The following is a 24746-nucleotide window of genomic DNA, read 5'->3' as shown; positions in this document are numbered from 1 at the left end:
CAGTAGGTGTTTGTTGGGGTTTTGGAAGTGAGAACTTCTGTGAGATGGAGCAGAAATTTGGCTTCTAGCAGCTTTATAATTCAGGAGAGGTACCAACACAAGCAATACAGTGAAAAGTGTAACAGCTAAGTAACTGGAAAAGAGCTGAAGCAAAATGCTTATGCTTTGCTCTGGAAGTGCTAGGATCAGTGCTTGGACAGTCCTGAAATCCCAATAATAGTTTCTCCAGAAAACACTATTATTTTTGAGGAAAGCAGGAACAAGCAGGAGTTGTTGCTCTTGTGAGAAAAGTGCATGTCTGAGTTGTTAATACCCCTAAGACTATTCAAAGACTTTCACCATCCTTTTATGAAGTGTCCACAGAAAGACCAGTCAGAATTCATCAAGGTCTTTCTGCTTCAGCTGGGTCTAGGTGCAGTCCTGTCTTCTGTCTCATGCATCTGTCTGGTGGAGTTTTTGTGGATGTTTGCTGGAGTAGTGCAGCCTCTACTGCACTAGTAATGGTTACTGGGGAAAGCAGGTACCTCTGGAGGCCATAGCTCCCATCTTTCCTCCAAAGGGAAAAAGCTCATGCCTTGAGGTGCCTGTCTTAGCCTGTTGGTTACAGAGGGGGATGAGATGATTCCCTATGTCTGCTTTGGAGTGGGCTGAAGCTAGTCAAGAGGAGTCCTACCCCTCATAACCTGGTTGGCATGTGAAGAAACATGGATGATCCCCCAAAAAAACTTATACAAGTGATGAAGCCTCACTGTTGTGCTTTGGCTGCTCCAGATAAGCCGTCACAGATGTTGCAGCGTTTTTGAACCTGTTTTTTTCTTCAAAGGAAATACCTGGAGAGCAGAGCAGCATGGTGTTGGGCACTATCAAAAACACAACAGCAGTGCTTTACTTTTCATGCTCCTGTTCAGGCCCTTGGGGGAAAATGGTAATTATCATTTGTTTCACTTACTTTGCTTTAAAACCACCTATTTTCTTTTGGAAGTCCTAGCGCAAGGGAGCTAAGCAGAGTATTTACAGCCAGTTGTTTGTTTCCTTCTTGCTGTCACTTAAAGCACCTTGCAGCAGCAGAACTTCTTATACTTCAAAGTTTCTTGTTCTAGGTAAGTGACATGGGGAGAGATGGCACTGTACATATTCTGAGAGGTGTTGCATTATACATTTCACCACACTTCTCCAAGACTGTCATATCTAGGTCTCTGTCTATTCCCTCAGTCCCATAAACATAATTAGGAATGATTTCCTTTGATGCCAGAATGATGATGTGGAAAAATATAACGTTGTTTTAACAAGTTGAGCAGACTGGATTATATTAGTAATTTTTCTGCCAGTAAAAAGTGTATACTTACTCCAAACACTGCATTTTGCTGTTAGGGACACAATTATTTTTAAGGATAGCAGTATAACTTCCTTTGACAGGACTGTGTGCTGGGTGGCTTCACTTACCTCTGTTACTGGGTTGCAGGAGCATTTTTTGGGGCAGACCAGGCTTCTGCATGAAAGGCAGGGAGATGCAGGTGGCAATTCTAATACATTCAGAAAACTGAGTAAGATTTTAGCCTACAGATTGGATCACTACTACACTGGAGGGATTGAATAAAAAGTAGATGACAGATCTGGTCTTTTTTGCTCCCAGGATTTAATTACTGCTCTAAGTTGACTTGTGCTTCCAAGGGAGCCTGAACAAGCTTCATAGAGACATGTGGGTTGCAAGACCTGGTTTTCTGCCACACAGATAGCAGAGTAAACTGTAAGGGTATCTACAAGGTAATGCTTGTCCTTGTACAAACCAGGCAGCTGCATGGTGTTTTGCAGTGGCTTCATGTCTAGGTTCAGGCCAAGTCTGCCAAGTTTTTGCATTTCTTACCTCCTGGTATCACTGTATTGCAATGACCTGCTGTCACTGCTCCTTCAGCTGTCACATCCAGCAGCTTTCTGCCCAAACCCCTCTTGGGGCTGGCCAGCGTGCAGCATCCTTCTGTGTGACATTGGCAGCAGTGAGATGTGAAATATGTGGTCGTGGTCTGGCCCACAGTTTGGCTGGTCAGTGTCATCTTTGCTTTTTGAGGGGAAAAGCCCCTTAGAATCCCACAAACTTTAGCAAGTCTTGCTTTGATCCAAAAAAGGAGCAGGAAGTCTTTTGTGGTGCTTTTGGTAGAAGTTCTGAGATAAATATGAAATATGCTGTGTTTGTATGCTTCTTTTCCCCAGTCCTTCCCTATATCAGCAGCTTTGCAGCCATGATTGTTTGAGTTAGGTGGAGGCAAAACTCTACTTAAACAGCAGCTTTCTTGTTCTGAAGAGGAGAAAGCTGAATGGTGAACTGAATGGTGCCTAAGAAAAGAGTATTTACCCAAAGGAAAAAATCCTCTATACCTACCTCACTGTGAAATTTATTCCACATCAGTGTTCTAGCACTTTTCTGATGAGATTTATTTAAGTAGAATATATCAAAACTAGGTTGTGTGAAAACAGGAATGGTTGGTTACCCCACTGACATATTGATCAAACATGATGCTTGTATGATTTGCCATATTCTGTACTTAATTTAGACTTAAATGCCTAAAACAGATGCAGTTTTCCAAGGCATTTTGTTGTAAGTCACTCAGTTTAGGCTGTGAAGTCTTGGCAGTGATGGCTTGTGGAATAGTATGCAAAACACCTTTGAGACTGAATTTTTTTCCACATAGCCCCATACTTGATCTCCTCTGCTCCACCTCCTTGCACCATCCTCGGCTCCTGTTTTTCTGTGTGTGTGTGTCTAGGCTACACTGATGTAGGCATGTCCTGTGGACCTAGCAGCCAGGTGTTGTGACTGACCTGCACAACCAAATCCCATCCTAAAAGGACAGTCCCTGGTGAGGCACATGTCATGGGCTGGCAGGGTAGGGGAGACATTTACTGGCCCAACAAGATGGAACATTGCCATATCCCAGTTACCCTGGGAGTGTGGCCACACCATTGGTGCTCAGCATGCCCCTCTGCCTTCAGTTGGGCTACCCAGGCTGCCTCATTTAGGGCTTCCTCGTGTGGGAGCTTCTCCTGCTGTTCCAAGGCAGCTGAGGCATTGGTGCATCCAAGCCGTGCACTGTTGTCTCATTCTGCACTGAGTGACCCTGGTCAGTGGGGTGGGTCTGGTCAGTGAGCAGAACTAGTTGGGTCTCATGGTAGAATTCAGTCCTTGCTTTCATTCCAGTGTGCGTCAGGGCACTGCCTGTTAGGGGAACGCCTTTCTGAAGAACTTGACAGTAGGAATTACTGGAAGAGGCACCTGGGGAGCTGCAGACATGCAACAGCCTCTCTGCTGCAGGAGAGCATGTGTCTGCTGCACACACCTGCCAAGCAAGGGGTGTGAAGTGCTTGTCTGTGCCTGCAGTGATGAGCACGTGGTGCTTGGAAGGAGCTGATCCCTCCCCAGCCCTTGAATTATGGCTGGAATGTGGGAATACTGAATCTAAAAGCAAACAACATTTTAACTCCTTTCACAGTCAGTGTCTCTTTTGTATGGTGTAAATTATAGTTGCAAAAAGCTTTAGTATTAGGTTTGTGGTCATGCAAGTGCTCTCAGAAGGCTATAATATATTTTTTATTTCAGCTGGTGTGCTCAATGAGAAATTATCTTCAGTTTCTTTAAAAAAGGGAAGTTTTTCTTAATTGTTCCACTGTGTTGAGTCACCCTTCAACGGCCACACCAGGGTGCAGAGTTGGCAGGTCTCACTTGGAATTCTGCATGGGGCAAGCACTTGTATGCCTGCAAACCAGTGGCAAAACTCCTAAATTAACAAAAATGTATTCTAATTACTTTGCTAATGACTTAGTTTTGATTGCAGGAGCCTAAAGGAGTGATGTAGTGTGTTTTGAATTTTCATAGAATCCTAGAATGGTTTGGATTGGAAGGAACCTTTGAAGTTCCATGCAGTACAATCCACCTGCCATGAGGTTATTCAAAGCCCTATCCATCCTGACTCTAAATGCTTAATTGACATACACAGTTACCCAGGGATAGCAAAACCTTTCTCAGAAGCCTACAATCACCTTGGCATAAGGAGCAAGGGCAAGGAGCCCCGTGACTTGACCACATACAATTTCTGTTCCCCTTCCTCCCTGAATGAGTGTGTCCAGCTCAGGCTGAGTACTCCCTTATGTGAGCCATTCCTCTGAAGTTTGTTACAGAGTGTTTTCTCTGAAAAAGCTATTCAAACTCTTCCATCTCGTTCACAGAAACAACACTCCTGCTTTCCCAGCAAGGAAAAGGGATCTTTTGCTTCAATTCTGTACTTTTTATGGTAATGGAGGAAGTTTTTAATTGGGACAGCATTTTTTAAATTGGGACAGTTTTTTAATTGGTTCAGCAGTGCTGGGAGTGTTTGAGAAGCATCTGATCTGCAGACACGCTGATGCACAGGGGTGGCCACAGGTCCATGGCCCAGCCTGTCACTCAGGTAGGATGCTCATGGGTCACTTGGCAGGGGTCTGTAGCTGCCTCGTGGTCCTGCCTCCAGCTGGAGCTGCCACTGCTCTCCATGACCTAGCTGCTGGCCTCTGCCGGTTCCCTGCTGCTCAGGGATGTAGCAAAGTCCAAGTGTTTATTCCCACTTTGATCTGCCCCTTGTCGGCACCTGAAAGTTCCAACTTGGCTCTGCCCTTCGTTCCTGGTAAAAATAATGGTGTTTGGGGAAGTCTTCTCTTTCCTTTCTTCTATCAGTCTGATTGGATGTGTCCCATGTCTGTACAGGATACTTTTTGTTCTGCATGAAGGTTGGGGCTCTTAATGTTTTGTTTGTTTCCCCAGTATTGTTTTAATAACAAACCAACTTGTGTTGCTGTCTAACTTACTTCCTTATCCCCTACGGGACATTTCCCACCTTCTTCCAAGCACTGGTTTATGCTGAATGACATGGCCAGGGCTTTTGGCTAAGCAAAGTTCTGTCTTCATTTTATCTGGGTTTAACGTGACAGAAGCTCACTTATTTAATATTGTTTCCCAGAACATTATTTTTTTTCTGTTCAATACCAAGGCTGAGTCCCTGGCAGATTATGGACGATGGGTTGTTTTAAGAGAATTGCTGCCAGTCTGTCTCAGGCTTTCATTTGGGAAGTTTAATTATCAGTGGAGATCCCCTTTGGTGTTATGACAAATTGAGGGAGTTAAATCAAGCAATTTTCTTGCAAGGTGTAATTTGAAGTCATGCTGAGAAACTGTTTGAGGAGACTGTACTACAGCTGATGGGAGACTTTTCAATTAGATGCTTTTTCTTCAGAAAATAGTGATTCATGTAATTAGAGAGGTGTGATGCCCTTTAATGGCTAGGCAGGAAGACATTTCCTTAACTTTTTTATTTCTGAGGAGCTGTGGTGTCCTCAAGTGTGCTGCTGTTCTCCTCAAAACATCCAGGTGCTGTTTTGAGCTGACAGGATGTTACCAGCTGAAATTTGAGGTGTGGGCTAAAAGGGCTGAGGGCACTTTCACTGGATGGTGCTTCTCAGATGGGCATCTATCCTGGAAAGTGTCACCTCCCTCTCTTCTGTCCTGGCTGCTGTTTGTGGTGGCCTGCCATTGGCTCAGCTGTAGTCACAGTGCTGAGTTTGTTGCAGTGGTGGTGGTGTTCAGGTGATTCCCCAGGTGGTTATTCTGGTACAGCTATGGATGATAGGCAGTAGGCTGGGGAGAGGAAGATCTGGTTTCATGATTTAGCCCTGCCAAAAAACAAACATGTTATCTGGCTGCTCCTGTTTTCCCTGTTTTGAGGCAGGGTGCACTATAGCCGTTAGAGTTTAAAATGTATTTCTCTAACCTGTTTTTGCAACACTTGGGTGGTGGAGATCTGATATTGTACCCTGTCCCAGCCTTCCATTGTGCCCCCAGTTGGAAAGTGATTGGAGCATCAAATTCCCCACTGCAAATTAAGCATGATATGGTGTGTGTTTCTGCAGTTGGGGAATTAGTGTTTATCCAAACTTTTCCCTGTTGAATGGCTTAATGTGTGACATGTTTGATGATTATCACAGCTGGAGCTTTGTGCAGAAGAAAGGGTGTCACAACTTCTATTTTGGAGATTTTGAAGCTTGAATTCTGGGTGTTTGAAGTACTCTTCTCATGACTTCCACTGCAGAAACCTCCCTCCTTCTGTCAAAAAAAACCCGCTCATTTCAAAATGGATTTTGTGTATCATCACGAATAACCCAGATTGACTTTTCTGCAGGTATTGAGACAAAACCAAAGTTTGCCTGCTTTGAAATTTTGGGGAAGTTGAGAATTCCTATCTGAATTTGTGCAAAAGGATGGTCTTTGCCATCTTGGAAGTTGTCCTGGGATAAGAGGATTTTCTGACCTTGGTACAGCCAGTAGCCATGACAGTTTGGAAAGCAGTTGAGTGAGCTGCAGCACCCTGGTGTTCGCCTGTAGTGGTAACTGAGCACTGTCCTCATGTCCAGTGGGACTTGGTGGTCACCTTTCAGTAATTGATTGTTGGTCAGTGGTGGTATAGGGATTATAAAGAGCACCTCACTGCACCTTTTCCAATGGAAGAAATCCTCCAGGTCTATGAGACACCTGGAGAGGAGTGGGCAGTGCTGCTTTGAAAATGTTCCTAATACTCAGGAGATTGAAGAGCAGAAAGCTGCAGCATGCCCAGCTGTCTGTGACAACGGGCTGGTCCCCCAGCACCACCTCCCTGGTGGTGTTAAAGGATCTGCTCAGCAAAGAAGGGTAATATGATCCCCTTCAGACAGGCAGTGTGCCTTTAAGCACGTGAAAAAGATTGAGTTTTGTGTACACTCCACACCCACTCCTGTGCCTGCCTCTCTAGCTTTGTTTAATGTGTTGTTTGTATTTAACTGCCTGGCTCCTTTCCTCTGAGTGACAAATGCCTTGCTGGTGGCTGATCTTGATTTTTAATGACAAAATTGGCAAAGAATTTAACATTAATGTCCATGTATGTATATAAGTATATACACTCAAATGTAATCTAGATTAATGTATATTGAGATACATGCATACATTTGCACACATATTTTAAAAAATAATGATAATCAAGAAAAGAACAAATTTTTACCAGCTCATAGACAATACCTTCCTTTTCTAGTTAAAATACTTCAGCAAGACAACATCTCCTCACACACGATGAAACAAATGCAAAGGATTGCAGCTACTTTGGGGGTTTTAGCTTGGACTCTCAGCCATTGCTGCTGCTATAGTGAGATAACTTCCAGCTTTGCATAATGCTTGGTCATGCCTTTGCTTTCACTGGCCTTTTTGCTGGTGGCTGCATCTGCAAATGACTACAGCTGAAGTCTCTGAATTGGTCTCAGCATTTGTCTCAAGTGTGTCTTCCCTAAACTGCCTGCCCTCTCCAGCACAGCTGATGGGGGCACTTGCAGCCGCTTCAGGGACACAGCCAGATGCAAATTAGGGTTTGATGCCACATCCTTTGCTTCTGTTTCTAAAAGTCTAGAGACAGGTGCTCAAATATCTGTTGGGAAGGCTCAGCATCCTCTGTAGTCATCTTACCTCTGCTCTGTTGCTTGTTGCAGAGTAACATAAAACATTGGAGTTTTCCAAGGCAGGACATTTTGGAAGGATGTATCTGACACAATTCTTGCTTAAAACTGGAATGGATCACGCCCAGGACTGATGTGCCTTGGTGATTTGGTTTTCTGAATGATGCTTCAGAAAACATTCAGGAGATGTAGTTTGGTCCCTTACTTTATGATCTTTTGCTTTTAGGAGTCTACAGTCAAATCTGACACCCCACAAATGACTAACAGCAGTAGTAGGAGTTGAGGTTTTCCACCTCTTTTCCTCTGTAGGACTTCTGTGTGAATGATGCTGCCTTGGGAATTGAAGCAGCAAAACCAGCCTTTGGAAAGGGCTCCCAAAGGGGTTTGTTACCTATGTGTTGATCAACTGGTTGGCATCATCACTGCATGCTTGTTTGGGGACCACGTTTGCACTAAAAATACAGGGTGAAAACCATTCTACATTGTCAAATATACCAGCACCAGGGCAAGCTCTTTGTTCTGCAGACTTGTAGCAGTGATTATACAGTTGTATGAGGGATATTTCTCCTCAGCATTCTTTTGGTCTTCAACAGATGTCAGATTGTCCACGGGACATGACTGCTGTGAGAGAAGGGTACTGATGGCAGTAGACATTTCCCTGTGTTTCAGAATGGATATAACCATGTGTGGGACAATGTTGAATGAGGATTTCAGCTCACTCATCCTTCAAGGAGATGTCTGGGGACTTCGTTGGACATGCAGCAAGATTAGGCTTAGGTTTACTTCTTTCCTTAGTAGAAAACTCCTTGTTCTGCTTAATCAGCTTTAATTTTATGCTCTTCTGCAAATTGGAGAAGAAAATTCTCAGGAGCAGCAGTGCGTTGAAGTAGGTAAGGGGTGGCGTTTCAGAAGCTGAAACAACTTGTAACTCTTGAGGAAGTGATAGTACTTGCTTATGTAAAATGGTGCCCTGTCAGCTTATTTTTACACATGGTGTTTTATGTTTAGCTGGACAGATATTTATTATGGTTTACTTCTTGCTGTCAACCACATGGCAGATTGCTTATTTTCTTATGGGTTTGAGAAATGGGGAAGGAAATCTATCAACCTGATATAATAGGTATGTTAACTGTTAGATAAAAGGAGGAAGAATATCTTATTTTATTTAAAAATACAATAGAGTCAAGACACAAAAAGTTGGACAGGGAACAAAAGTAATAAACATAAAATGCACTGTAAATAAAACACCAGTAGCAGTTGGACTATTGATGTTGGTGGGAGCTTTGCCACTGACTTTGGTGGGACAGGATTCACCCAAGGATGTGGCCCCTGGCCTGGGGTCCACCCTGCTAGGCTATCTGGGTGTGTCCTTGCTTCCCACCAGTCCCAAAGACTTCAGCTCCAGCCAGAACCCAAAGTGGTTCAAGACCTCGGGCGGAGATACCCCAAGTCTTGGGCTGAAACCATTTCTTACTCAGGGTCTGAGTGGCTGGGACTTGCAGCTCAGTGCTTCTCATCAGAGAAACCAGAGCTGAGCATGTGCAGAACAAAACTCATCTATATTCATTCAGATTCAAGTTTCCTCAGCTTGAAGGTGGTTAGGTACCATCTGGAAACATTTCTGGTATAATTTATATTGTTTTATGTTATTAGGACTGCATTATGCCACAGGAATACTGGCTGTGCATTCAAAAAAAAGGCTTATCTTTTCAAGTGAGGCTGGGAGTGGAACCAGCCCAGAACAAAGGGTCACTTCAAAGTCAAGGATGACTGTTTCAGAAGGCGAAATCACAGCTGGATCCAACTTCTAAGGACGGGAAAAATCATAATCTCTGCCAAAATCACCCTTTGATACACTTGCAAAGATAACAAATGATACACAGAAGGTTTTGGGCCGAGGTGTAATGACTCTGTACTGCATCCTGCAAAACCAAAAGATTGTTCTCCTGAAAAAATCCCACTTGTCTTCACTGAAGTCTCTGTGTTAAGTGACAGTGAATATAACTGAAAGGAAAAGGTTGATTTGGTACCTGCTGTTTCAAAAGCAAAGAAAACATGTAAGAGATGCTTGGGTGGTGATCAGTGGTGCCTGTGAGATGAATGACAGTGCTCTGTGTGAGGGCCACAGAAGATGGCTGCATTGCAGGCTCCCTGTTTGTTACCTGCAGGCTATAGGAAGTATTCTGTTCACAGCAGAGATGCTCAGACTTTGACATGTTTTTTGTGAAAGAGGCAGTTGATATCTTAATCTGGAGTTCACCTGGAAGAGCACTGTCTGCTGGCATTAAGCCAATTGCAGGATGTTGGTCTTAATTTCCAGGTCTGTCATAATTAAATAGCCCCTCTTCTAAGCAAATTATTCATAAAAAGCAGTTCTGCTTTGTTCTTGATGGCCATAGTACAGCTGTGCACACCTGTGGATAGGCCCAAGGGAGCTTCCAAATGAAATTGCTTTGAAATATGCTTCTTCTGGGACGCTCTGGAGTGATACATAAACTTGAAATAATTCACTAGGTTATTTTCTTAGTGAATAAATTGTATGTCCCCCTGCCCCCTAGGACCTTGCCAAGTTCTCTGGTCCTCCATCTCTGCACCAAAGGTCTGTTCCTCTCCTGGGGACGTTTCCCCTCCCCAGCCCTGTTTTTTGCCAAGGAAATGATTTCTCATGATGTGTATGTCTGTGACAAGGCAGGGAATTGGGGACCAGTTACTCCTTCATTTTCAGTGCAGAATTAAAACCACTATGTTATGTTTGTTTTGCAGGATTTGTTAGGGTAGATGGCTGTGTAGGAAGTAAAAGGTCTACCGTGTTGTTGGCATCCTAGAAAGCAGCAGAATTCATAGGAGACACTCCAGTACCACAGTCTTCTCGTCTATTTAACCAGTTCAAAGTTTGTGACTGCCCTGTCCCAGTTTTATGGGGGTGGGCAGTTGTCCAGCCAAAAGCAATCCTGGCTGACATGGATTTGGGTAAGGCTCAGGTGAAAAGGAGATTGAGTGAAGAATCTGACATGAATGCATTTAGGTAAAGGCTTAGATGTGTCTTCCTGCTGAAGGGAGAAGATATTTTTCCCTCTCTGTATGTGTTGGGAACTCCCATGGTTAATGAAACAAGATTTTTGTAAGATGGGCCTAAAACCCGCTTTTCTTTATTTGTCTAAATCCATGTCTATCGGGAGCATATTTGAGAGCTGTTGGTGGGGTACAATTCCTGACACAGTGGGCCTTATAAATCCCCAGCCCTGTTCCTGCAGTTGTAATTACTTTCTCATAGTAGGGGAGTTAGTGTGTAGCCAAGAGAAAGGGATTTAAGCCAGGATTTATGACGGGTGTCTTGGAAAAGCGAAGAGGATTTTTGGTTTTGTAGTTGATGCTGTGGTGACAGAATTGAAGCATGGATTTAATAGTTGCCTCAGTTAATTAAGTTTCTTAGCATGTATTTTCCCACCTTTTACACTAGGTTTTAGCTGGAGCTGATGAACTACCAATCTCACTGAACTGTACTGTAAATTGCATTTAGAAGTATTTTTTCCTGCATGTTATTCTCAGCATAGTATTGATGTCTGTGTGCAGTGTGTACTGCTGGAAAATTTGTGTTTCAATCTAGCATTGCATTGAAATAAAAGAACCTTTTTCCTTTTCCATAATTAATGAGGAAACATTTTCAAAGCCCTGTTGTTGAAGCCAGCTAAATGGTGCAGTGTGGGTATCAGGGTGGGGCTGTTGGAGTTGGAGGATGCAGTCTGAGATGGAAGATGAGGTTCATCCCTGTAGGCTGTGGGCACACAGCTTGGAGATTTGTAGAGCAAAGCAGAGAAAATCTGTTAGTCTGCACAACGCATCTTACAGAGGAGGTTGTCCTGGAGTAGCTGTTCCCTCAGGTTATCAGGTTGAGGGGTGTTATGTACATCCCTGCAGCATCCTCAGGTTTAGATTCATCCCAGTAATACAGGGTTTGTGCACTCCACAAGCTCTCTGAAATGTGAACCAGAGTGTGGTAGATGGGGAAGCTGGAACATTCACTTTTAAAATACTCTCCTGCCCACAACAGAAAAACCTGTCTGAAATCTGAGAGACAAAATTTGCATTTTTGTTTTGCCCACTTGTGTGTGGGCACTGAGTGACTGTGGAGCAGGGTGGGAGCTGGACTGGAGTATTGCCTCTCTCCTGGGATTGCACAGGGTTTGCAGCATGACTGAGAGTTGGAGGCAGAACTTTGGTGTTTTTTATTTTAATTCCCCACGGTAGGTCTAGATAAAATGCCAAAGGAGACATTTCACCCTGTAAAAAGGTGGAAAATGGGAAGTTTGATTTGCTGAAATGTACGAGGGCTGTAGCACTGTACCTGTGCAGTGATGCTGATGTAGAATGGTATTCTGGTCTGGATAATGATAGCAGCATCTTTCTTGCAGGCCCAAACAGGAAGATGGATTGTCAGAAAATTACCAATTTTGGAAACCAGCTTCTTCGTCGGAAAAATGTGGACTGCTCTCGAGAAGACAGTCGCCTCTCGCGATGCCTTAATACGTTTGACTTGGTGGCTCTGGGTGTAGGCAGCACTTTGGGTGCAGGTGTCTATGTACTGGCTGGGGCTGTGGCACGGGAGAACGCAGGACCTGCCATCGTCATCTCCTTCTTGATTGCCGCCTTGGCTTCCGTGCTGGCGGGACTCTGCTATGGAGAATTCGGTGCTCGAGTTCCTAAGACGGGATCAGCTTATCTCTACAGCTACGTGACTGTGGGTGAGCTGTGGGCCTTCATCACAGGCTGGAACCTCATCCTCTCCTATGTTATTGGTAAGTGTGGTGGGTGTGCTGCGAGAGCCTAGCTTCGGTTCAAGGTGGCAGCCTGGTGTGTAGGGTCACCCTTGTTTCTGGTCACGCCTGTGTTACTGTTACAAAATAGATGCTTCACTCTTGCGCTCACCGGGATTTCAGGACTCATCAGTGGGATGCGTTTTTGATGGCTGCTGTGCTGCTGGCTGAGGGCTTATTGCTGCTGGGAATTCCTTGAATCTCCACCTCGTCCCTCTGGCACCCCCTGGCTTCTGCACACTTGCTAGGGCACTAAAGAATGTCCTCTCTGCTGAGAAAGGAGCTGCTCACAGAAAGATGCTTTTATACAGAGTGTCTGTACTCACACTTGATCAAGGATTAATTCTGGTCCCTTTGGGATCTATTTAAAGTATCTGGAGATAAGAGTTTTGTCTTGTGAAGTGCTGCAGAATTAATCTTGAGATGATCTGCAGGTTCAGAGTCTCTGGAAAATACAAAGCAAATCCCTCCTAAGCCCTTGACTCCCACTAGGAGAGGCCCTGGCTCAAGCTCAGAGCATGCGCTGTGCAACTCAGCTGATGCATTAAAACTAAGCCACACTTTGCTAATTAAGGATTTGTGTCTTTTCAAACACATTCTGGGCAGGCTGCTTGTTATCACGCCTCTAAGGCTGCAACAGACTCGCCAGTTGAGACTGAAAGCTTGCTAGTTAAACTGAAAACCAACTGTTTGCTAAATTACTGAAGGGAGTTGGTTTTATTAAATGCATTTTATGGGATTTGTAAGCATTACCTCGGAATTTAGTTTCCATGGTGCTTGGAGGGTAAGATCATATCAAGAACAACATAGTGACGTAGCAGCTGCCTGTCTGAGATCATGCTGGCTTTCTTCTATGTGTTACCTGAAATATTTTTCTCCTCTTCTCCTTCTTTTTTTAAAAAAAAGAGAGAAGATGAAAAGCCAGAGTCAATTAAACTCCTCTCCTTAAGAAATCTGAGTCCTGTAGCTATTTTGTGAATTACATTCACTGCAAGGAGTAGATAAAAATAATTTTTAAAAAAGTAAGTGTTTAATTTCTTCCACACTTCTACAATGGACTCTGCTTAGGCTACATGTAGAAAAATTGAACAGACTTCTTGGTAATTTTTCTTCTGTTCCAGAAAGGTAATGATAAATCGTCTCCTTCATGCCCTTCATCTAGTTGGTTTTGGGGCCATTCCTACCATGATACTGGACGACCAAAATGAGTGACATAGGTTTTGGGGCAGCAACCACGGCTGATTCTGCAAATGCACAATGAAAAGTTTTGCCTACTGAATGTTCTACTCCGAGGATCTGGGCTCAGAGTGGTATTTCCGAGATTTTTTTTCCCCCTCTCATAGTGGATTTTGAACAACTGTCGCAGTTCTTGTTTCAGAGTTGACTGCTCAGTGTATTGTCACAGGGCAGGAAATTCAATTAAAAATAAGTAGATACAATCCATGAATGTGTTCAAATACAACTTCCTTACTTTTATTTCAGTCCTGTGTCAAGAATGTGTATTTGCAAACTGTCTTTCTCATAATTTGTGAGAAAGGGTGGCTAAGGTGGAAAAACACTGGGGGAGGATATGAGGTGTAGGAGGTCCCTTTATCTTGCCCAGCTTTAGCTTTTCTCTCAGAGTTAATTGCCCCTCTTGAGAGCAAGGACAACTCCCAGCAGCTTCTGGGGCATGGAGGAGAAAGATATGTTGGCTGCCACTGTTAGGCCCCAAGCAGCTCTCTCAATGAGACTTTTGAAAGTGTTTATAATGGTTCCTGTACTCTGAGTTAGACACACGGGAGAAATACTGACCAGATAATCGCAAGAGGTCAAAACAACACAAAAGTTTACTGGCAAACTTCTGAAAAATTAGGAGACTTTGGCTAAACACTTACTACAACATCTGATCAAGAACACTTCTCACAGCATTAATTTAGCCCATCCAACTTGACAAACTTTACACCTGTTAGTTGCTCAAAATCTTCCAAGAGGGAATTAGAAGAAGGAGTGAAAGACAGAGAAGATATGGAAAAGCACACAGAGCTACCAATGCCTGGGTTCCAGCAGTGTTCAGATACAAGCTCCAAGAGGAAGGTAGGGTCAAGATGTGCTGCACTCATGCTCAGCCATAAAAACCCCTGGGCCTCTGTGGGCCCTTCACCCAGGTGGGACTTCAGGTCATTTGGCCTCTCAGGAGCTGGGTTAGGCAGAGTGGAGCCCTGCCCCTGGTGTGCCAGTGCAGTGCTGGAATAGAGGCTGGGGGGTGTGGGGACAGGGCACTGCCTCACCGGGGCAAAGCTTGACCTGCTCACTCACACACACAGGCATCCCTAAATATCTCGGGACATCAGTCTCTGACAGGCAGACGCTGCACTTCAGAGCCAGGGCTTGAAAGGGACAGAAAGCTGGTTTTTTTCTTAATCTTGCAGAAAAAATGCCAAGCAGTGCATCAAAAATGTGCATCTCTAAAGAGCTCGGCCAGCTTGGTGTTTTCATGCTGAGGGTCTCAGACATCGGCTCAGGAAGTATTGTGAGGGTGGTAAAAGAAATCCTGGAGTCCCAAGGATGAGTGGCCAGTAACTTTTAATTAATTGAAGTGACTTGACTTGGGGGAAGGCTTGTGTGGAGTCTTGGAGGTGGGTGATGAGAAATAAATGGGCGTGCAACTTATCAGTTATGGTCTAGAGAGAAGGAGAAAAGTGTCCAGGACCAGAATCTGATGTGAATTTTCTTCTGGGATGATGTGGGTTTGGGGAACTGTGCCAGATTGTGGGATGCGTTTCAGGAACTAGAAACTGGCGGGAGCTGGTAGTATGATGAGTAACAGCATCTCTGTTCAGTAGGTGCTGCTGGGGTTTCCTGGCACTCGGTGACCTCCTTGCCTGTGCTTGTTCCTGCAGTGAGCCCAGCACCTGAACTCTGCAGTTCTCCTGGGAGCTGTGTGCTGTAGGCAGGAGCCAGATCTGCTCTGGTGAGGCTATGCTGACCCAGAACTGGGTAAATCCTCCTAGGTACAAGCTGAATGTCTTTACACTGTGCTCTCTAATAACAGCAAGATATTATCCAGGTGTCTGTGTTGTTGAAAGAATGTCAGATTCCCTCGGCTGCCTTGAGCCTGTTGGTTACAGAGAGTTCCAGATAAATGGCTGATAGTTATGTGGAACTGGCATCGAAGCAGCTGGCATCTAATATAACACATGCAGGAGCTGGGTGTTCCCTTCCTAGAACATAAAATATTACAGCTAGGACAAAAAATAGCACTAAAATAGTCTTTTTCCTCAAATCGTGCCAAAGCTAACCTGAAAAATTGTAATGTGGTGTACAATAACTTTTGCAATTTCTCAGGATTAAATTGATGGCAGTGATGTCCAAACTCTTTAAAGGTGTGTTCACACTGTGCACTTTTCTGTCTTGGTGAACAGAAGAGTCTCCCAACAGGTCTGTTCTGCAGCTTAATTTTTATGCTGTTGCAAAGCTGGATTGGGCAGGTGAGTGTTCCCAGCTGTGCTGCAGGTGCTGCCCACCACTGCTGCAGAGGATTTGGCTGTGGGTGAGCACAGACATTGTTTGACAGGATTGCAGGTGCCGGAGTTGGGACCTGAACACCCACTCACAGGTGAGTGTGGCAGGACAGACTGTTCTGGGTGGAAAGGGGCCCCTGATGGCATCCTCTGAGGAGCTGCTCTGCAAGCCAAAAGCAAGCCAAGGTCTTTTTTTAACTAGGTAATTATGTACAGAAATAATTATGATATGCATTTAGGTGCTATTATATACAGTGTATGTACTGTATGAGACCTTGGGAGTGTAGCCACATTAACACAGGAGAGGGAAAAATTGGCTTTTATACAAGCCTACTTATTTCACAAAATGCTGCCGCTGTCTGGTGGTAGCTCTTTGTTGTTACTATTTCAGTTCTCTAAAATTACATTTATGGCCCAGACACTGTCCCCAGCTTGCTTGTCCTGAGGCCCCAGGTTCAGTTCTCACCCCAGCAAGCTGCACATAGTTGGATGCACTCAAACAGAAACAAAAAGTGGCCCCAGAGGGCAAAGCCTGAGCACTTGCTGCAGGCAGGAGCTGTTCCACTTGCTGTGGTCATCCCCAGCACTCTGCAATAAGCTGACTTATGCTCAGATAACATGTAATTTGTATCTGAGTCTTTTTCCTGCTTGGATGCTGTGGCACTGGAGGTCAGAGCTGACCTGGGTGTTTCCAGAGTGCAGAGCTGGCCACTGGTGTGGTCCAGGCTCTGGTGCTCCAGCGCTGCACTGCTGGAGGGCAGCTGGGTTCTGTATGGGCCCTCTGCCTGGGCTGCAGCCCCCTAACTGAGGCTGCCAGGGGCTTTTGCCAGCATTACCTTTGGTCCTCTCTGGTAACAGAAATGACCAGGTTTGGGGGAAGGGCCCTTGGGGGTGTGAGGAAAAGGTCAATCAGGGCAGCATCACAGGCAAAGCTGAGGTTTGCAAAGAAGCCGGACTAAAAAGATTTTTCTCATCTTGTCAGCTCAGGGTGAGTCTGAGGCCCACCGCCTGTGTGTGTTACTCTCAGAGCAGATGCCAAGCATGAACACAGGCTGTGGGCTGGGTATGGATATGAAAGGCTGCTCCCAGCACCCCAGCACCTGGGAGCACATGCAAGGTTGCTTTGAGGCCCTCTGTATTGAAAAGCCTTACAAGGCTTCCCCCTGGTTTGGAACATGTGCCAGCCACAAAGGTGATCTTTGTCCTTTCTATCCTCTGGCAGGAACCTCGAGTGTGGCCAGAGCCTGGAGCGCGACGTTTGATGAAATCATAGGGCAGCACATTGAAACGTTTTGTAAAAAATACATGACGATGGATGCTCCTGGAGTGCTAGCAAAGTACCCAGACATCTTTGCTGTGGTAATAATCATCATCCTAACAGGTGAGGCACTGGATGGGTTTGTGGGTCTTGCACCTCCTTCTTCTGTAATCTCATTGTTTGCTTTTGGAATGAGCATGAAGTCCTGATTTATTTTGAACAACATATTAAAGACTTTCTTTGCTACAAGTGTTGGATTGACCTATATAGCTGCTGAGGAGTTAGCACAGGGCATAGCCTGCTTACAAGGTTTTGAATTAGAGGGGAGCATTCTTGATATTTTTGAGCCACTTTTAAAGCTTTCAATCAAATTTTTTATAAGGAGGAAAAGAAAAGATGACTTGTTATCCTCAATCAGGTATAGGAGTTTAATCCTTCCCTCCACAAATCCTATTACACAAGAATTTCATGCAGTTAGTCTATCAGCCTTATTCCCCCTTTGATAATCTGCCAATTTTTTATGCTTTCAGCCAGAAAAGTGAGGGGAAAAAAAGAAAGAGGACTTGGTTATAGTTTTATGTACTACTGTTTTAGTTTTGGGTGTTTTTAAATATGTACAGGCTTCAGTTTGCAGAAGTGAGTACAAGACTCCAGAGAATTAAATGTGTCACACACAGTCCGCATTTCTTTTTTTTTTTCTAAAAGTGTGCCAAGCCTTTGTTCATAAATTGGAAAAGTTTTGACAACTTGCAAGATCAAAATTCTTCTGAATTTTACTTCTACTCCAGCAGGGTCCTGCAAAGCATTACCAAGTTTAGGCAAATTTAAAAAATTATGCTTCTATACTCCTCTGTAGTTTCCAGCAGGCAGAAGCTGCAGTGTCCCACTAGCAAGGTTATCCTGACATCTCCCACTCTGATTGGAATGGCCTTCTCAGTTTAGCTGTGCTCACAGGGACAGGTCTCATAAGCAAGGGATGCTTTGGCATTTGGATTTGCATTTGGATCTAGGACTGCATTGATGGCTGCTGAAGCCAATAGCAGCCCTCTGTTTTCAGGATTACATCTGAATGAGAGAGATTTTCCCCTTTGTTCATTTGTATGTAATATGAATTGCTCTCATTTCAAATCAGAATCTGATCTTTCATTTCAGATACAATTTACAAAATTTAGAACTCCTTACTTTAGCACTGCTGAGGTGTAAAATTACAAAGGTTACTTTGTACTAAGGTGGCTTTATGCTCCTGCATGAAGTAAATTCCATGGATTTTAATAAAAAAGGCAAACCATTCTTTTCTAAAAAAAAGCTGCTGAAAGAGCAGCTTTAGTCTCAAATACCATCATCACAAGTTTATATCTGCTTGCACTGTCTTGAGCTTCAGATTTCTAAAAAGTACCTTACAAGTTTTTGCGTGCTGGTATGTAGTTCTATCAAAGACTCTTCTGATATGGCTGTCTCAGCTTATTTCTTACTTTAAAAGAAGGAAAAGTGAGTACACAGGATGCTCTTCTCTCATTGAAGTCCCTTGGAGTAGCAGTAGAAGAACACTGTGTTGTGCTTCTCTTCTCCCTTAGGCCTGTGTGAAATTTTTTTACTTCTCCTTCAGCCTTAGATTTGAGTTAAAAGTTTCAGTTTTTAAAAATCAGACACCTGAAGAGGAAGTTAAGAGAGCTTCTGGACCTGAGAAGCCAAGCTATGCTTCAGTGAGATTTTGCTTCCCAAGGCCTGTAGCCATGCTCTTCTTCAGATAGATCATCTTAAGACCAAGCTGAAATCCTCCTCTCACTGAACTCACTGGCAAAGCTCTTGCTGATTAAGTAGGAGTAGGATTCCTAAGATGCCACCTTCTTTGTCTTCAGCTCTAGAAGTAGCTATTGTAAGCAGAATCCTCCTGGATTTGGTCCCTGCTCATATTTCCCCCAGTTTCTGAGGAAAGTTGAGTGTTGTTCATAACTTTTGCATTTGGCCAAGACCTCTAAGACCATGTTCCTTCATTGAAAACCACCTGTTGTGCTTTCTTTGGGTCTCTGTGTGAAGTTTGAGGCTGTGGGAGTAGTTTAAGTGTGTTAGCAAAGCACTTTACCAGGGACATGGTCCACATGGGCATGCTGGATGGGAGAGTGTATCACATTCTGCAGAAATAATGTCTGAGCCGAAGTCCCCATCCTACTTCTGGCTGAGTGAATCCTGAGCTGCTTGGCTTTGTGAAGAAATGAGATGGGATAATTTGGGCAGAGCACAGTGTGAACGCAGTTGAGCTATGCCTGTGAGTCCCCAGCACCTGCTGCTGATGGTGAAATACCTGACCTATGCCATTTTTTCCCCAGGGCTTTTAGCTTTTGGTGTGAAAGAATCTGCCCTGGTGAACAAAGTGTTCACCTGCATCAACGTCCTTGTCCTTGGATTTGTCGTGATCTCCGGCTTTGTGAAAGGATCTGTTAAAAACTGGAACCTGACTGAACAGGACATTTACAACAGAAGCCATAGCCTTTTCAAAGACAAGTAGGTTGGATGTTTTCTTCTCATCTCAGAAGCTGGTGCATTTTCAAAAGCAAGTTTAAATGGGGGGTTGTGGACTGAGATAGAAAAGCAGTGAATGGGATGGCTGCCTCCTTTGCCACAGACCTTGGAGCCAAAGCTGTCTTTGGTGGGTGTTTGCTGAAAGCAAGCTGTGCTGATGGGCTGAAAGTGCTTGGAGCAGCTGTGTCGTCGTGGGCCCTGCAGCAGGACTGACCATTTCTAGCCTTATAACCAATATAGCACCCAAAGTTGAGAGAAAAGAACTCTTTAGACAGTGTTCTACTCAAGTGTACACCAGGCTGGCTCTGGTGCCTGTGTGAAGCCATGTCCAAGTATAACTGTGTACTTTGTTTGAATACTTGGGCAACATCCTTTGGCATTGTTATACCTTATAGAGAACTTGTTGCAAATGCCTCAATAAAATGAAGGCAAGTTGCAGGTTACTTTAATGCATTGCTGCAAGCATGTCATAAATCTGTTTTTAATGACATTTTGCTTGGCCAAAATTCTGTCATCCTACACAAGATCAAAATTAATGAGCTTATGAGGCCTACCAGTAAGACAAAGTGATTAATTTTTGTTTGAGACTGTATCACACAGGATAAGGGCCTTTATATATCTCCACTTTTATGATGGTCTGCAAGGAAGCACAGTTGGACAAAATCTGGTGAGATTCATAAGAGTTGTGTGGGTCAAATTTATCTTGTGTAAAAGCCACTTCTTGAGCCTCTTTTCAAAATTCAACCTCTGCAAAAAAATTGCTTCTATAGGACCGGTCCCTTCTCCTTTCCTCCTGCTATTCCCATGCAAGGAGCAATTACTGCAAGAGTTTCAAAGTATGAGTGCAGGTCTTTGACCTGTATGACTTACTATTTTTGTAAAACCTGACTGGGGTTTATTTTATCATTATTTCCAGAGTGATCCACATTTGAGTTGTACTATTTCTGTTGGCCAGATTTCATCTAAGTCTCAGCAGAGCTTCTATGAGAGAGTTCAGATACGTATATGTGAGAAGACTTGCAGATTTGGGATTTAGTTTAGTTTACCTGCCTTAATTCATCTTTACAATGACTTTTCACTGAAAATGTTACCTAAGTCACTTGAGCTGAAGGGCGTGCTTGTTATATCACTCAACACAAGGCATGGGGTTGCAATCAACATGGATATGGGGTTGCAATCCAGAGTGCACTGGGATCAGCCTGTGTTTGTCTGTTGACTTAAATGAACTTTGGTTAAGGCCCAGCAAAGCAGTTGGTGTGTCAGGGATCCAGGCTCCATTTCTCTCTCATGGTTACAAGAGTGGTTTGGGTATGAGCTTGGCACATGGAATTTGAGAAGATGGGGTGGATTTTAAACAATCATGGCACCCTGCATTCCTTTCTTATGTCTACTCACCTACCTTTTATCTGAGTCCATCTAAAGTAAAAAGTGGATGGTTCACATGTTTCTCAGTCTTTAGTTTTTCCAAAAGCTTCTGTTCAAATGAATTATATGTATGTGCACACATGCAGTAATGTTAGGAAATTATTTTTAATGTTCATGCTGTTTTCTCCTTGTCTTAGCCAAGACGTTTTTATCCACCCCACGGAACAGGTGGTGGGAGCAAATCATGAACCATTTTTATTCCATGCCTTCCCCAGGCTATTGCAGGCCAGTCCAAAGCTCAGCAGTGGGTAGGGCTTAGCGTTTTGCCTGGTATGCTAGCATATGAAAGGGAGAGCCTGCTTCTTCAAACTTTGGCTTTGGATTTTGTTATGAGCTGTGTGAATAGCTTTGTGACTCCCAGCTAGGCAGGATCACTTCTAACCCAGTGCCATGCCTTTCAGTCAAACACAGGAAGAAAAGCTCTACGGTGTTGGAGGGTTTATGCCCTATGGATGGAAAGGAGTCCTCTCAGGGGCAGCCACGTGTTTTTATGCTTTTGTGGGATTTGACTGTATTGCTACTACAGGTAAGAGGGAAGATGTCTTCGTTGTGGTTATGAACCTGGCTGCCGGTAGATCAACTTTCAGTAACATTGGAGAGCACAGATAATAGGGAATTCAGGACACCACGTTTGTTGTCCCTCTGAACCTCAGCTCAAAATAGGCTTTTGGCTCAGCTGCTCCTAATAGTGAAAGTGCTAAATTTGTTCAAGTCCCTGAGTGCCTTAGTGCTGACTTCTAGCTGCTGTAGCACATGGATAAACTGTATAACCACAAGCTTCCTCCCTTCTTTGCCTGCAGGGCCCAAGCTAGTGGATGGTCAGTGATGACACAACCAGGTCAGATGTTCAGGTTTTCCAGCTAGGCAAACAGGGAAGGCCCAGCTTCACATGTCTGGTATGAGTTTGAGCCTCTAACTCTAGAGGGTACTTTAATTAACAGGTTATTCTGGAACAGTGTTCTTCAGTGCCTTCAGCTGCAGAAGCTCTGATAGCTTGGAGAATTTTAAAGATCCAGAGAAAGAGGAAGCCTCTGGGGAGTAAACTGTACCCTAGAGCTGTGCTTTAGAATCAGGAGATTTTACATGTAAAGGTTAAAAGGCCTCATTTTGAGAGAGAAGCCATCAGCATGGTTGTATTTCTTGGGGTTAAGATGAATCTTAATTTCCTGAAGAAAGGATTGTCCTTAATTTCACATTTGGCAAGAACGGTTGGAGCAGAGGGCGAACGGAATCATCACAGAGAGATAAAGCATTACTGTGTCTTCTTCCAAGCAAGGAGCTGGAGAAGTGTTGGCTCCATTACTCCAGCCAGCCCTGGAGCTTCTCCTTGTGGGAGAAACATTCATCTGCTTTTGACTTGTAGGGGTATGGATCTGTGTTTATCAGTTCATCCTGCTGAAATGCTGTACCTCAGGAGTTCTTGCTTTCAGAGCAGTTTTGTAGGACTAGGAAAGTGCAAGTCTGTTCTGTAATTGAGCGCTGCCTGAATTTTGGGGAATTTTGGTTTTTTACACACATTTTTTCCTACTTGGTTGTTGAAAATTTTCCATAAAAACTAGAGGAGGTCCTTCTGTTACGAGGCGTGTTCAAAGAGCCATATGACTTTTCAGTCCAGAAATGGGCACCTATGGTGCCATGATCCTGGTGTATTAGTTCTGGTAGAGATGTTACTAAAATGGACATCCATGGATTTTCCCTACAACTGCAGAATAATTTCTTGTTCCATCATCTGTGATCATTGAACTCTTCTTGGGTCTGCAGCATCAGTAGGATAGAAGGATGATCTGTTTTGGGCAAAGCACTATTTTAATCCAGATTGTTTCTGTGCCTGAGTTTACAAGGCTTCCACAAATGTGTGTCAGAAGTGACAGGAGCAGCAGAAATGGGAGCAAACAGGCTGTGATAACCCAAGTGGATGGAGCCAGGCCATCAACAGCATTATGGCCAAAGAGCACCTCTGTACCCATGAAACCTTTGAAAGCCCTCGCCAGCACACCTGCCCTAGGCTGAGATAAAGGTCTTGCTTGTCCTTTAGCTGATAGTTAAATTTCTTTCTTCTAGGTGAGGAGGTAAAAAACCCTCAGAAGGCCATTCCTATTGGCATTGTGGCATCTCTTCTCATCTGCTTTGTGGCTTATTTTGGCGTGTCGGCTGCCCTGACGCTCATGATGCCTTACTACCTGCTGGATACCAATAGCCCTTTACCCAATGCCTTTAAATATGTGGATTGGGATGGAGCCAATTATGCAGTGGCTGTCGGTTCCTTGTGTGCACTTTCTACAAGGTAAGACACTGCTCTTCATTTTTGCATCTCTGAAGGTACATCTCTCATGTACCTCCATCTCCTTTAAGAAATGGAGTGGAAACCAGGGATGAAATTCAGGGCTGCTGACCTCAAAAGGACCAGGATCCCACCCTGTGGTAGGTACCAGAGAAGCAGGTGACCAGTATCACTTCAGAAAGTCCCATCTTAGCAGAAGAACCAGCAGGTGCATCTCAGGAATATAAATCTGGATTGAATGACTAAGTCATGGAGGCAGCTATGCAATGCAGGCACAGTTTGGGTGCAAGACATCCTGGCCTGCTGGGTGGAGAGCAGACTTGTGTCAGGTGGTGCAGGGTGCATCTTCAGGAGCACATGGGGCTTACCATATCCAGGGCCATCTGTCTGCAGGTTACCTGCAGGACAGCCATCTAGATGGGAGGCAGGGCAGGCTGGAGGCAGAACTTTTCACCTCTTGAACTTAGAAGGCCTATTTCAGATCAACTTAGACATACTCAATTAGGTGAGCATCTCACAGAGGCTCACAGAAGTTACAGCTCTTTTACGACCTGAAAGTCAGGCTGGTTTTATGCCCCATGGCTAAGTTTAGCTATCCAAAATCATAGAGCTGAACTCAGTTACCAGCTATGGGTATTCAGAGGGAGCCCTTGAAGGAGAAGCTGAAGGGAATTAATGCCACCTGTTCTATAGTTACACTTTCTTTCACTTGTGTGAAAACTTGCTTTCACTTGTGTGCCTGTGCTCAGCAGGAGATGACATAAGTAGATTATTTCTCCTTCCTGTGTCCGTAGTCTCCTTGGCTCCATGTTTCCGATGCCTCGAATAATTTATGCTATGGCAGAAGATGGACTTCTCTTCAAATTTTTGGCTAAAGTCAACGAGAAGAGAAAAACTCCCTTAATTGCAACGGTGACCTCAGGAGCTACTGCAGGTAGGATCCAAAGACTTGCACAAATGTGTGGATAGGAGACATAAGCTCATCTTCAGGGCAGATAAGTCCGCCTGACTCTAGCCCACTTACTAATTGGATATATTGCAGAATACAGCATCCCAGAGGGTGTCCTGGATTTCCAGGGCATGCCCTGGGGAGTCTGCGTGAGCATGAGAAGCTTGCTGTGTGCCTGTCCCTCTTTCTCAGAGCTCATTGCTTACAGTCCTGTCTCCTGCCAGGAACTACCTTTATCTGCTCAGCCAGCCTTGAAAGTAATTAACACCCTGCAAGGTAGGAGCCAGTGGTGCCCCAGCATCCTTGTGGCTGCTGGCCTGACTCGGCTGGAGACACTGCTCTTCCTGTGGGTAGCAGCTCTGCAGAAGATGCCAGAGCAGCCGGAGACAAGCAGATGGCCCCTGTGGCACTGGCATTTGTTAATCAGTTAGTCACAGCTGGCAGCCATCCTGTTCTCCCCTTCCTTCTCCTGGCCTGCCAGAAATACAGGAATTAAACC

At 44.4% G+C, this 24746-nt stretch overlaps 1 protein-coding gene across 5 annotated transcripts in view; it reads left to right on the top strand.

The window, feature by feature from the left end:
- Positions 1-24746, top strand: part of SLC7A1 (solute carrier family 7 member 1) — a 40588-nt gene that overhangs the window by 3595 nt on the left and 12247 nt on the right. For 2 of the 5 annotated variants that reach the window (XM_063149104.1, XM_063149105.1), the window contains 6 exons: positions 11910-12293; positions 17037-17195; positions 19400-19574; positions 21419-21543; positions 23079-23301; positions 24093-24232. In XM_063149104.1, the coding sequence (XP_063005174.1) occupies positions 11924-12293; positions 17037-17195; positions 19400-19574; positions 21419-21543; positions 23079-23301; positions 24093-24232 (1192 nt within the window). In that variant the 5' untranslated portion in view covers positions 11910-11923. Of the gene's footprint in view, positions 1-11909; positions 17196-19399; positions 19575-21418; positions 21544-23078; positions 23302-24092; positions 24233-24746 lie in introns of those variants that run through there. The other 3 variants (XM_063149107.1, XM_063149106.1, XM_063149108.1) reach the window with 3 other exon arrangements.

Source organism: Melospiza melodia, chromosome 2 (assembly GCF_035770615.1).
Source record: "Melospiza melodia melodia isolate bMelMel2 chromosome 2, bMelMel2.pri, whole genome shotgun sequence".
Taxonomy (NCBI): Eukaryota; Metazoa; Chordata; class Aves; order Passeriformes; family Passerellidae; genus Melospiza; species Melospiza melodia.
The sequence above is the reverse complement of the archived record's forward strand: the minus strand, read 5'-3'. Positions and strand labels throughout refer to the sequence as shown.